Raw genomic sequence first — 14797 nt, forward strand, 5'->3', positions numbered from 1 at the left:
AAGATCCAGGATAATGTACCGTGTGAAGCGTGGTGAGGAGCCACAGCCATGTGGAGTAGGGATCTGAGAAGTCAGCCTGGCCATGTATCATGCAGCCACAACCGTAAGCACCTGCCCTCCCACTAAGGGTGGCCCAGGCCCACACTCGAACAGTCTAATGTGTTTCAGTGCCAGTTCACCCCTCAGCCATGGTATCTGAACATGGCCACCAGTCCTCCTCCACCCGCAGCCCTCTTTTTACTGATCTCATTCCCCATTGAGCTCAAATGAGTCCCAGCTGCAGCCTGATCTTTTTTGCAATGGCAGAGCAGTAAATGTACTGTAGTCATGAAACAGCAACAGTCATTGCAGTGACATTGATGCTCAGTACAGTACAGTATGTGCATCTCACTGACCGAATGCACAAGTTGTTTATGAGATTCAAGCGTGTCTTCCATCTGAGGAGGTGAGTGCTAGCTTTATTCATGTCATCATAATAGCATTGTTCATCTTCTTTGCTATATTATCTGAACAGTATCCAATGAAACACGCCCCCTCAAGTCTGTTTATGAGAGCGGAATGGCTCACAAAGAACATTCGTAATTTACGCATACAAGCCCATCGGTACCAGCCTGCACATATCAGCAACAGCCCTTAAATATTTTGTACATATATTCCTATGATGCTCAAATCTAAATTTCACCCCACACATTTAGCATTTTGGAGACAATCTTGTCTTAGTGTGTCGCCACATGCTAAATGATGGGCCATTTTGCATGTGGGCTCATTACACAACCCACTGTAACGCAGTGCCAAATAAATGTCCATTCAGCACAAAAGAGTGTGTTGTCAGAACAGCAGGATGGATGCTCGGGTGTGCAGGGTTGATATGTATCCTGATGAAGAGAGAACAGCAGGATGGATGCTCAGGTGCAGAGTGATATGTATCCTGATGAAGGAGAACAGTTGATATGTATCCTGATGAAGAGAGAACAGCAGGATGGATGCTCAGGTGTGCAGGGTTGATATGTATCCTGATGAAGAGAGAACAGCAGGATGGATGCTCAGGTGTGCAGGGTTGATATGTATCCTGATGAAGAGAGAACAGCAGGATGGATGCTCAGGTGTGCAGCCTGAGAAGATGGATGCTCAGGTGTGCAGGGTTGATATGTATCCTGATGAAGAGAGAACAGCAGGATGGATGCTCAGGTGTGCAGGGTTGATATGTATCCTGATGAAGAGAGAACAGCAGGATGGATGCTCAGGTGTGCAGGGTTGATATGTATCCTGATGAAGAGAGAACAGCAGATGATATATTGCAGAGGGAGCAGAAGGCGAAAATGCTTAAGGAGGGAGCACAGCGCTTTCCCTCTTCTTACTGCTCTGTTCTGCTCTGAGTCAGTGAGGTGTGTGTGTGGTGGGGGGGGATGCATGCAGGGGATGGGAGGGGCTTCATCAAACAAAGTGTTGTGTCCAGCAACTTTGAACTGAAGGAGAGAAAAAAAAGCTCAGATGGAAATTAGGCTCAAAATGTATCTCAGCGGTCTGTGAAGTACAGAAACCGTAGGTCGCATACCGGTGAGGCAACTCACTGAGGCATTATTTTGCTTTTCAACTCCCCTCCTCATGCCCCCAGTCACGCCCTTTTTGCAACCCCAGTGATTGATGGGAGGTGTGTCCTTGAGCAGGCCGAGAGGGACCGGCCAAGGACGGGATGCGGCTATCCAATTGTTCAGACAGATAAACAAGGATATAAATGTCATTTACGGCACATAGTGATCGATGCCAACAGCCCCAATGCCAGGAAGCATGCTTAAAAGCCCATCTCATTACTTAACCTCAGCTTTTTGGAGTCACTGGATGTTTTTGTTGGATAGGGCCACCTTTCTTTCTTCCCTGTCTCTATGTCCCAGTGTCTTCCCTTAATTTACTACCCCTGCAGGCTCTGTCCCTCTTTCTCTTTCTCATGTACTCCTCTCATCGTTGTGTCCTCAACGTCTGACATCATTTCACTAGTTATATTGTGATCTCCCTTCATTCATCCGCGATCGTTACGTGTCAGAACTCAGAAGGCTATTTCATTAGCAAGAGTTAGGTTAATTGCATGTCTGATCTCAGTGTCTGTGATAAGATGCTACAGTGTTTCGGCTTACTGATGCACTCATAGGTGTGTTTTCATTCGCCCGTGGCTTCTCGACCACAGGCGTGTCGCAGGTGGAGGTTCTGTTACCATCACTGGTTGAGGAAAGCAATGAACATCGTATGACGGGGAGTCATTTGAAGACGAGCTCACGAGCACGCAAATAGGGATTCATTGAGAGACTAAATGTATGTGGCACAGCTGACGCTACAACTCTGCTCTCACTACTGCATCGACCGTCACGGCTACTACTAGTAACGTTAGTAGTAATATTAACACACATATCACGGTGATGACCGCAATGGGATTGGAAGATGATGATGTTGTGGACTAATTTATCTATGATTCCCCTGTTCGTCTCCAAAGTCCGCTTAATAGAAGGGGTGTTTCCGATGACTATTAAAGCATAACGAGCCGGCCCTTTATTTATGACTCATAGCTTCCAGCTACACTCGTTGGAAATGTCAACAATCTATTGACGATGACACACATCAGTTTTGAGGGATATAAACAAATATTTGAGATGCCTCCACAGACATTCGATCCCTTGTCTCAGATTAGATATGCATATTGGCACACGTGAGGTCATGCGTTGAATGGGAAGCACGCGATAAGTAGGAAGCATCGCAAGGCGACACAGCATGTGTTTTTGGTTTTGGTTTATTGTCTCAAGAAGGAGCTTTCATGACGGCAGTGGCCGTTGAATGCAAAAATGAGTGCAGATTCAACACGATGCACCGTGCTTCCCTTGTAATGTTATAGTGAGAATGCTGCGCAGTTGCCATGGAACCCTTTGTTGCTAAGCAATGAGTCGATTATTTGATTTTTTTTTATATCAGAGGCAGAGTGGTATTTTCTGTGCAATGGCGTTATCCAGTAAATTTGTTTTCAGTTTGCAATTGACTGCATCCATGGATACAAACCTCCAAAATAATGCAATTACACCAGAGTAACATGAAATGGTCACAAATCAGAGTACAGCAACATCAACTTCCTTATCATCTACAGAGTACTACTGCAGTCACCACCTGAGAAATAGCAGTGTGATGTGACAAGTAACCCATTTCATGAATCTACATATTACCTCACTGTATCTATGTATATTTGTGTTCTTTGTAAGGCATTATAAAACACTGTCCTTTTTCTGGTGATCAACAGCAAAACAGAGGGTAGAGTCAGTGAAAAGCCAGGATAGGGCACTTCATGGTGTGTACTGCATACATACACTACATGATCAACGGTATGTGGACACTTGCTTGTTGCCATAACAGCCTCCAGTCTTTCTACTAGATGTTGGAACATTGCTGTGGGGACTTGCTTCCATATAGCAACAAGAGCATTAGTAAGATCTGGCACTGATGTTGGGTGATTAGGCCTGGCTCGCAGTCGGCATTCCAAATCATCCCAAAGTTGTTTGATTGGGTTGAGGTCAGGGCTCTGTGTAGGCCAGTCAAGTTCTTCCACACCGATCTCGACAAATCATTTCTGAATGGACCTCGCTTTGTGCACGGGGCGTTGTCATGCTGAAACAGGAAAGGGCCTTCCCCAAACTGTCTCCACACAATTATAAGCACAGAATCGTCTAGAATGTCATTGTATGTTGTCAAGTTAAGATTTCCCTTCACTGGCACTATGGAGCCTGAACCATGAAAAATTGCCCCAGACCATTATTCCTCCTCCACCAAACTTTAAAGTTGGCTCTATACATTGGGGCAGGTAGTGTTCTCCTGGCATCTGTCAAACTCCGGTTCATCCGTTGGACTGCCAGATGGAGAAATGTGATTCATCACTCCAGAGAACGTGTTTCCAGTCCAATGGCAGCGAGCTTTACACCACTCAATCCAACGCTTCGCTTTACGCATGGTGATCTTAGGCTTGTTTGCGGCTGCTCGGCCATGGAAACCTATTTCATGAATCTCCCGATGAACAGTTTTTGTACTGACGTTGCTTACAGAGGCAGATTGGAACTACGGTAGTGAGTGTTGCAACCGAGGACAGAGTCTTTTTATGTGCTACATGCTTCAGCACTTGGAGGTCCTGTTCTGTGGCCTACCACTTCGCGGCTGAGCCGTTGTTTCTTCTTGACATTTCCACTTCACAATAACCGCACTTACAGTTGACCTGGGCAGCCCTAGCAGGGCAGAAATCTGACAAACTGACTTGTTGGAAAGGTGGCATCCTATGACAGTGCCACGTTGAAAGTCACTGAGCTATTCAGTAAGGCCATTCTACCGTATTTATACACCTGTCCACAACGGCTACAGCTGAAATAGCCAAATCGCCGAATTTGAACAGGTGTCCACATACCTTTTTGTATATATAGTATACGTATCAAACAAGGTTGAACTGCCTCTGTGAGCATATTCCGGTCGGGGTTTTCGGGGTAGGCTTCATCCTGACACATTTAGGTCCTGATGTTCTAATGTCACAATATCTAATCACCAACATGCCTCCCAACACCAGCCCTTACCATCAGCCAAATCAAACCCGATCCACCTTGAAACCATCCCTTTCTCTGGCGTGCAGATATACTGCACCCACTGCGAGTGATTCCCTCTCAGTCCCCAACCTCCTACTGTAAAGCAATTTGAGATCATTATTATCGTCTTTACCTGTACGACAGAAAACACTGCCAGGGATAAAAACATGCTGAGGGGGGGATTGTTGCCCCTGAAGAGGGAGCCAGTCTAAACGACCCCAACCACCTGAGGTATTCCTGAAAACACTGGCTGCGTGTTTCATGGAGCATCTCCCAGGCTTTCAGGGACGGGGCCCTCTGTTTATTAAAAACCAAACCTAGGCACACCAGAGATGCCACCTGCTTTGCATTTGTCATTTAAATATGGACACAGATGATGGGGCCATCTGGCTGCTGAGTGTAAAAATGGAGGAAAGTAACACATGTTTTGAGAAAGCAGTGGACCTGCTCCGAGAAGCCCAAAAGCACTACATACAGGAAGTAGAGGGAGTAGAGGCAAAATGTCAAACAAAGAAAGGCAGAGAGGAGTGAGGAATCTGTGTGGAGGGGTCTAGTATGCAGCTCTATTGACAAATACACTTGTTTTTCTCATTCACTGGTACTGTCCAAAGATGATTTCTTCAATGGCAGACACAGGAATGTAGTGCTAATGTTTCCCGCCCTATTTTATCATTGCATGTTAGTGAACTGTGATTGTGTTATTTAAATATTTCGGAAAGTACTCGTGCTTTTTTCAATGTTTGCTCTCAGGATTGGATTTATTGTTGGTGTGTGTCTGCATTAGCATTGATACTAACCTCAGTGGTGATGAATTGCAGGTTGTGCAGTTACTATGCTTCTTGACATAGGGACCACACCCACCGTTGCCAATAGATGCATCAGAAACTCACAGCCTTTATCAAAGACACTGAGATAAACAACTGTAAAACTGTGGATTAAGAACATCCATTCTTCTCCTGTTAAATTAAAACTGTGGCAAAGTGGTAGAATTTGTTTGGTGCCTTCCTTGGTAGGGGGGAATGTGCTGAGATCAGAGAGGAGAGAGGAAACTGGCAGACAATCAAAGATCAGGAGATGAAGTTCCTGGATGCTGGACGTTGAGTTGGATCCAAGCCTGACTTTAATAAAGACTATTTTCTATACTCCACACTCCTTTAATATGCCACATCAATACCTGGCGAGTTATGGGACTCAGCTGGAAGTAGTCCCTACTCTAGCAGATCAGGTCAGAGTTTGTCGGCAAACAGCATCAGGTCACGCCAGTCAGTGGCTTAGGTGCGGCTTATTTGAGAAAGCAGTGGAAAGTGCTGACGCATTGTGATGTGATAATTGCTAATAGTAGTTGGGGTTTGGCTCTGGACATCGATGTTCCCCCATCTCTTTTTCACACACACACACACACACACACACACACACACACACACACACACACACACACACACACACACACACACACACACACACACACACACACACACACACACACACACACACACACACACACACACACACTGGTGGAAAATGTACCCAATTGTCATATTTGAGTAAAAGTAAAGATACCTTTTATAGAAAATGACTCAAGTAAAAGTGAAAGTCCTCCAGTAAAATACTACTTGAGTAAAAGTCTAAAAGTATTTGGTTTTAAATATACTTAAGTATCAAAATTACATGTAATTGCTCAAATATACTTAAGTATCAAAGTAAAAGTATATATTATTTTCCTTATTAATTCAATTTTCTTTTTTTATTAACCCAAACTCAGACATCACAAATTTCTTTGTTTTTTATTATTTGACCAGGGATATTCTCTGTTTAGCCAACACTCAGACATCCTTTACAAATTAAGCATCTTTGTTTAGTGAGTCTCCAGATCGGAATCAGTAGAGATGACCAGGGATATTCTCTGTTTAGTGAGTCCTCCAGATCAGAGGCAGTAGAGATGACCAGGGATGTTCTTTGTTGAGTGAGTCCGCCAGATCAGAGGCAGTAGAGATGACCAGGGATGTTCTCTGTTGAGTGAGTCCGCCAGATCAGAGGCAGTAGAGATGACCAGGGATGTTCTTTGTTGAGTGAGTCCGCCAGATCAGAGGCAGTAGAGATGACCAGGGATGTTCTCTTGATAATTGTGTGAATTGGACCATTTTCCTGTCCTGCTAAGTAGTCAAAATGTTCTCTTGATAATTGTGTACATTTTGGGTGTCAAATATATTTTGGGTGTCAGGGAATATATGGAGTAAAAAGTACATTATTTTCTTTAGGAATGTTTATTTATTTTTATTTTTATTTAACCTTTATTTAACCAGGTAGGCAAGTTGAGAACAAGTTCTCATTTACAATTGCGACCTGACCCAGATAAAGCAAAGCAGTTAGACACATACAACAATACAGAGTTACACATGGAGTAAAACAAACATACAGTCAATAATACAATAGAAAAATAAGTCTATATACAATGTGAGCAAAGATGGCGAAGTAAATAAAATATAGCAAGTAAAACACTGGAATGGTAGATTTGCAGTGGAAGAATGTGCAAAGTAGAAATAAAAAATAATGGGGTGCAATGGAGCAAAATAAATAAATAAATACAGTAGGGGAAGAGGTAGTTGTTTGGGCTAAATTATAGATGGGATATGTACAGGTGCAGTAATCTGTGAGCTGTTCTGACAGCTGGTGCTTAAAGCTAGTGAGGGAGATAAGTGTTTCCAGTTTCAGAGATTTTGTAGTTCGTTCCAGGCATTGGCAGCAGAGAACTGGAAGGAGAGGCGTCCAAAGGAAGAATTGGTTTTGGGGGTGTGACCAGCGAGATATACCTGCTGGAGCGCGTGCTACAGTGTGTAGTGAAGTAAAAGGAAAAATAATAACATATAAATAGTAAAGTAAATTACAGATGCCCCCTCCTCCCCCCCACACACATACACAATAGCACCCATAGCACACAATAGCGTACACACAAGTACATACAAATGCATGCACGTGCACACAATCGTCTGATTTGAGATCCTGCTTCTTCCATTTTCAGATGCCACTTATGTACAAATATTTACACAAAAAATCTCAAAATTTGTTTCCGATGTGAAAACATTAATTGATACAAACATTATATCTCAGGCTGCTGTTGTCGAGGCGATTATTTAGCTTCAGCTCACGAAAGTGCTGCTGCAGGTAAGTGCTTTTATTTTGAGAAAGCCACTGTGGCAAAGTGGATCCCTCTGTTTCATTGAAGCAGGGTCAAAAATATGCAGTGAGAGAGAGAGAGAGAGAGAGAGAGATCTTTGTGCTTTCTGTTTACAACCAGCGAACGAATGTACTTTGACATCTCTGGGGAAAATTGTTACTGGTTGCCTTCACAAAGCGCAATGACCCCACTTTTTCCTCTTAAAAAAAAGAAGATTGATCAGGAAATATGACAAAGCTGCAGGGCATTTAAGAGAGAGGTGGTCTGCCGTGGTAACATGGCAGCTAGAGTTGGAGGAGAGGGGGAAAGAAAATAGGATTACAAAAAAATAAGAGATGTGCACTCTCAGTCAAGAAGAGAAGAAGAGATAGGAGAGATGTGCACTCAGTCAAGAAGAGAAGCAGTGATAGGAGAGATGTGCACTCAGTCCAGAAGAGAAGCAGAGATAGGAGAGATGTGCAATCTCAGTCAAGAAGAGAAGAAGAGATAGGAGAGATGTGCACTCTCACTCAAGTGCTGTGCTGCTTAACATTTCAGGGCCAGTATTAGGAGAAACATGGTAATTGGCAGATCTTTCCAGAGTTGGCCGGAGCAAGAGTCATCTGCAGATTATTCGAAGGAAGGAACGAAAGTAAACAAACAATGGTCATGGATTTGAGACAAACTCAGAAAATCACTGTTTTCATTGTTTAAATTTGTACAAATTGGAAGGGATTCTGAGATGCAGTTACAGAAACCATACTCTCAAGATCATCTTTCACAGTCCTCTCTCTCTGTTTCTTTGTCTGTGTGTTGTGTCTCTGGGGGAAGCTGGAACACCTTTGGCTGGATGAGTTACAGGGACAGCCTCCTTTGCCTAGCGTGGTTTGAGAGATATTTTGTTCAATGCCCAACGTTGCAATGCTTTACAAAATGTCTGTTGTGTGTTTTGTGGGTAAACCACCTCTGAAATATTAATGCAACTAAGAAAACATTTCTGTTGGCAGCAAGCCAGCCATTTCAAAAACCCACAGGCAGTATGTTTCTCCGAAGCAAATCTGTGATTCACACCTGATAAAGTGGACAATGCCCAGGTAACTGTTCAAGCAAATGTCCCAAGTGTTGGTCTGTGAGAAAAAAAAAATCATAAGTGCCGATTTTTTTCTCGTAACAAAGTAAGAACTTACTGGACCGTAATGGCTACTTTGGAAGCTCTCAATTGTGTGAAAAATACTTGAAACAGGTGTTGTAGTTAGACAATGCTTCATTTCATTTGAACAGCTTATCTGCTTATCTGTAACTGTACGGTACATTACATGTACATACAGGACATACAACAGCTGTATGGAAGAGCCTTTGTTGCCTACGCCACTCTTAGCTCAAGGGAATTGCAGTTCCCCTAAAATACACTGCTGTAATAAACCTGCATTGAACCCAGTGTTTGAGATGTTTCTTCCCCGGCCACTGCTAAAAACAGGAAGAACCTTTTGGAGAAGTCCCGAAACAAAAAGTTGGGACTCAGCCTTTTCTGTGAGCATTTGGTCATTGTTTTTGTGGTCACAATTCCTTCCTCCTTCACCTGATCATCATGATTCAGTGGTCTGCTGACTGGGAAATGACTCATTCATCCCTTGTGGGGTTGACACAATTCCCTTGTGCAGAAATGTTGCAATTGTTACAAATCAAGGAGTGAACTTTTGGAGTGAGGGGAGGGGGGTGTCCTTGCTTTGAGCTCCAAAGTTGGCGCTGCATGAATTATCACCAGATGTTGTGAAGGTTGAAAAGACCCACAGTATGACCCACTCTTAATGTTTGTGAATGAAACACGTGTATCCATTGTAATGCCAGGTTACAGATTTAGCCACATTCTGTTTCTATCACTGACGTACTGTGTGCAGATACACTGTTTCCTCCTCGTTGATGCTCCTATCCAGAGAAATTCACAAGTTAGGTGACATTCAGAGTGTGTTCTTTGTATCAGTACTGTCAGTATGTCTCTGTTGTTTTCCAGAACACTGCACTTGACCTCAACCTCTAGACAGAGAGCTCTTCAAGTGCCACTTTGACCATTCCGCTATTTCAGCGTCATTCTTTGACACGACCTCACAACCTCTCCACTTTCAGATGATGGATAAACAGTATATCTGGACAGGTGCAATTATGTTAAACATGCACACATTTTCAAAGAAATTACAAATTGAACTCTGATAATGCACAAGATAGGCAGGTTTTTCCTCGCATCCTGCCGTCCCATGTTCAGCACAGCACTTCTTAAAACTAAAGATTCAGCATTCGCTTTGAACAATACAAAATGACAACTGCTATTTCCTATGGGCGTGAAGGTCAACCAGTATATTCTAATATCATTGATTTTAACAACACTTAAAGCACTCCACGGGGCATCTGTAGAGGGTTGACTAACTCCACACTACGAAGGCAAAGGACAAATTTAGTACATTTGTCATACACAGTACTTGAGTATATTTGTGGTCAGTTTGAAACCTTTTTTGACCTGCCATTTGCTATTACTTTCTTTATAGGCCCACGCACATAATGTTGGTTTTATTTGTTGTTTTATCTGACTCAACACAGATCTAGTGTCCGTTCTAAAATCCAGGTTGCTCTAAACTGAAGGGCAGCAAGATCTGAATAGAACCAAAAATGTAGGAATGTTGCCTTTAAAGGTCCAATACGGCCGTTTTTATCTCAATACCAAATCCTTTCTGGGTAACAATTAAGTACCTTACATTGATTGTTTTCAATTAAAACGGTCAAAAAGAACAAAAAAATTGCTTATTAGCAAAGGGCAGTTTCTCAAGCAAGAATTTTGCTAGGACTGTCTGGGAGTGGTCTTAGTGGGGAGGGGAAAACTGAAAATGAGCTGTTATTGGCAGAGAGGTTTGTAACTGTCTTTCTTATTGGGCTATTAACTAATTTACCGCATGGTGATGTCCATGGCCATATCCAGGGTATCTGATACAGTCTCTGAGTGAGAGTGACCCCCTGGAGGTCAGTGTAACGGATGTGAAACGGCTAGCTTAGTTAGCGGTGTGCGCTAAATAGCGTTTCAATCGGTTACGTCACTTGCTCTGAGACCTTGAAGTAGTGGTTCCCCTTGCTCTGCAAGAGCCGCGGCTTTTGTGGAGCGATGGGTAACGATGCTTCGAGGGTGACTGTTGTTGATGTGTGCAGAAGGTCCCTGGTTCGCGCCCGGGTATGGGCGAGGGGACGGTTTAAAATTATACTGTTACATCAGCGCCCCCTTGGGCATGTGCCCTGCGTCTCCGGTCGGAAATTTGGCCATGATTACTACACTAGACTAATTTACCAATCTAAAAAACTGTCAATGAGTGACATATAACGAGATGAAAACTGCTGATGCACAATAAAGTTTTGAAATTGCACCTTGTGTATTCTACTATTCTCACTCTCAACTGTAAGTTGAGACCCCGATTGAGTTCCTCCCAAAGGATTTGTCAAATAATAATAATAATAATAATACGGCATCCTCATATGTAGTTATGACCCTAGTGATGTCACCCCATGGAAGGCAACATTCCAACCCAACAAAACAGGCTGAAATTTCAGCCCGTCTTTTCAAACAGCTCATTTGGATTTGGAGTCACACTCAAAAATAAAGTGGAAAACCACACTACAGGCTGATCCAACGTTGATGTAATGTCCTTAAAACAAGTCAAAATGAGTCTCAGTAGTGTGTGTGGCCTCTACGTGCCTGTATGACCTCCCTACTGTGCCTGGGCATGCTCCTGATGAGGTGGTGGATGGTCTCCTGAGGGATCTCCTCCCAGACCTGGACTAAAGCATCCACCAACTCCTGGACAGTCTGTGGTGCAACGTGGCGTTGGTGAATGGAGCGAGATATGATGTCCCAGATGTGCTCAAATGGATTCAGGTCTGGGGAATGGGCGGGCCAGTCCATAGCATCAATGCCTTCCTCTTGCAGGAACTGCTGACACACTCCAGCCACATGAGGTCTAGCATTGTCTTGCATTAGGAGGAACCCAGGGCCAACCGCACCAGCATATGGTCTCACAAGGTGTCTGAGGATCTAATCTCGGTACCTAATGGCAGTCAGGCTACCTCTGGCGAGCACATGGAGGGCTATGCGGCCCCCCCAAAGAATTGCCACCCCACACCATGACTGACCCACCGCCAAACCGGTCATACTGGAGAATGTTGCAGGCAGCAGAAAGTTCTCCACGGTGTCTCCAGACTGTCACGTCTGTCACGTGCTCAGTGTGAACCTGCTTTCATCTGTGAAGAGCACAGGGCACCAGTGGCGAATTTGCCAATCTTGGTGTTCTCTGGCAAATGAAAAACGTCCTGCACGGTGTTGGGCTGTAAGCACAACCCCCACCTGTGGACGTCGGGCCCTCATACCACCCTCATGGAGTCTGTTTCTGACCGTTTGAGCAGACACATGCACATTTGTGGCCTGCTGGAGGTCCTTTTGCAGGGCTCTGGCAGTGCTCCTCCTGCTCCTCCTTGCACAAAGGCGGAGGTAGCGGTCCTGCTGCTGGGTTGTTGCCCTCCTTCGGCCTCCTCCACGTCTCCTGGTAGCGCCTCCATGCTCTGGATACTACGCTGACAGACACAGCAAACCTTCTTGCCACAGCTCGCATTGATGTCCCATCCTGGATGAGCTGCACTACCTGAGCCACTTGTGTGGGTTGTAGACTCCGTCTCATGCTACCACTAGAGTGCAAGCACCGCCAGCATTCAAGTGACCAAAACATCAGCCAGGAAGTATAGGAACTGAGAAGTGGTCTGTGGTCCCAACCTGCAGAACCACTCCTTTATTGGGGGATGTCTTTCTAATTGCCTATAATTTCCACCTGTTGTCTATTCCATTTGCACAACAGCATGTGAAATGTATTGTCAATCAGTGTTGCTTCCTAAGTGGACAGTTTGATTTCACAGAAGTGTGATTGACTTGGAGTTACATTGTGTTGTTTAAGTGTTCTCTTTATTTTTTTGAGCAGTGTATAAAACAGGTTTCTGACTGCACTGGGCCTTTAATTATTCACTTTTGACATTGCTGAATATCCACACACTTTTACATCCCTTTCACTTCAATGTTTACCTTTCTTGTAAGGAGAAAGAGGTAGGATGAGATACTCAAAGATTACATGATTTGGCACCTCAAGCTGAACCTTGGCAAGACGGAGCTGCTCTTCCTCCCGGGGAAGGACTGCCCGTTCCATGATCTCGCCATCACGGTTGACAACTCCATTGTGTCCTCCTCCCAGAGCGCTAAGAACCTTGGCGTGATCCTGGACAACACCCTGTCGTTCTCAACCAACATCAAGGCGGTGGCCCGTTCCTATAGGTTCATGCTCTACAACATCCGCAGAGTACGACCCTGCCTCACACAGGAAGCGGCGCAGGTCCTAATCCAGGCACTTGTCATCTTCCTTCTGGATTACTGCAACTCGCTGTTGGCTGGGCTCCCTGCCTGTGCCATTAAACCCCTTCAACTCATCCAGAACGCCGCAGCCCGTCTGGTGTTCAACCTTCCCAAGTTCTCTCACGTCACCCCGCTCCTCCGTTCTCTCCACTGGCTTCCAGTTGAAGCTCGCATCCGCTACAAGACCATGGTGCTTGCCTACGGAGCTGTGAGGGGAACGGCACCTCAGTACCTCCAGGCTCTGATCAGGCCCTACACCCAAACAAGGGCACTGCGTTCATCCACCTCTGGCCTGCTCGCCTCCCTACCACTGAGGAAGTACAGCTCCCGCTCAGCCCAGTCAAAACTGTTCGCTGCTCTGGCCCCCCAATGGTGGAACAAACTCCCTCACGACGCCAGGACAGCGGAGTCAATCACCACCTTCCGGAGACACCTGAAACCCCACCTCTTTAAGGAATACCTAGGATAGGATAAGTAATCCCTCTCACCCCCCCTCTTTAAGATTTAGATGCACTATTGTAAAGTGACTGTTCCACTCGATGTCATAAGGTGAATGCACCAATTTGTAAGTCGCTCTGGATAAGAGCGTCTGCTAAATGACTTAAATGTAAATTTAAATGTAATATTGACCGTGAAATTAGCGTGATGTACCTGAATCTCATATGGATTACAATTTTATGAAGTTTAAAGAAAGATTTAGTCAGATTTTATATGGCTGTTTAAAGCCTCCCAAAAATTGGATTTGACTATTCATCAGCCTCTGCAATTTTTATGATTTTTGTTCCACCAATTTGTTCTTACTTTAAAGTCTGCAGCCTTTTTTTGGTCACATTCCACATACTGTATGATAAAGGTCAATGGGTTTAAGTAATGGTCAATTTTCTTCATGCCCATCTCGATACCGTCAGTGGTCTCTTCCTGCTCATACGAGGCTTGTTCCCACAGTAACACATTTATGACAGTTTTCCCAAAAATGTCTGATTCACTCTGCCACATCAGAAATGTCCACGTCCAGTCTCATATGTAATGCATCTAAAATTTTAAAAATACAATGATATCCTGATAATATCATGATAATTATTGAGATAACCCAGCATGTGAAGATAAGAAAATAATCTAATTATCTTAACATTAATAATAGTTTATTACATTTGTAAAGCGCTTTTCATTATACAGAATAATCTTCATAAGATAAAAGAAAAACCAAACAGAAAAAAACATGCCTTGCTTATTGCATACTACTTTTGCAAATAAAGTACATTATAATCTGTGTACGTGTTGTCCTACGTTATGTTAGACGTGTATTTTTGGCCCAGTGTGAATAATGGTGTGAATTTGTTGTGTGACTGTACTGGCTCTTGTGTTCCCTCAGGTGCCCCAGTCATCGTAGGAATGAGCATCAACATCGCTAGCATTGACTCCATCTCAGAAGTGAACATGGTGAGTTACAAACCCCTTCTCTTACAGTAGCACTGTCCATATAGAACATCGACTCAATGTGTCCCTTTTCATTTATTAGGGTCCGTGGTTAAAGCATGATGCACCCATTTTATAAACTACAATTTTGATAAATTAATTTGTTTCAATGTACAGTATACTAAACAGAAATATAAATGC

The 14797-nt window shown here is 44.0% G+C and overlaps 1 protein-coding gene across 3 annotated transcripts in view; it reads left to right on the plus strand.

Annotated features, from left to right (window-relative positions):
* Nucleotides 1–14797, plus strand: part of LOC124007883 (gamma-aminobutyric acid receptor subunit beta-4-like) — a 67762-nt gene that overhangs the window by 21662 nt on the left and 31303 nt on the right. For all 3 annotated transcript variants that reach the window (XM_046318716.1, XM_046318726.1, XM_046318736.1), the window contains exon 3: nt 14553–14620. In XM_046318716.1, the coding sequence (XP_046174672.1) occupies nt 14553–14620 (68 nt within the window). The remainder of the gene's footprint in view (nt 1–14552; nt 14621–14797) is intronic.

This window comes from Oncorhynchus gorbuscha, linkage group LG02, assembly GCF_021184085.1.
Source record: "Oncorhynchus gorbuscha isolate QuinsamMale2020 ecotype Even-year linkage group LG02, OgorEven_v1.0, whole genome shotgun sequence".
NCBI lineage: Eukaryota > Metazoa > Chordata > Actinopteri > Salmoniformes > Salmonidae > Oncorhynchus > Oncorhynchus gorbuscha.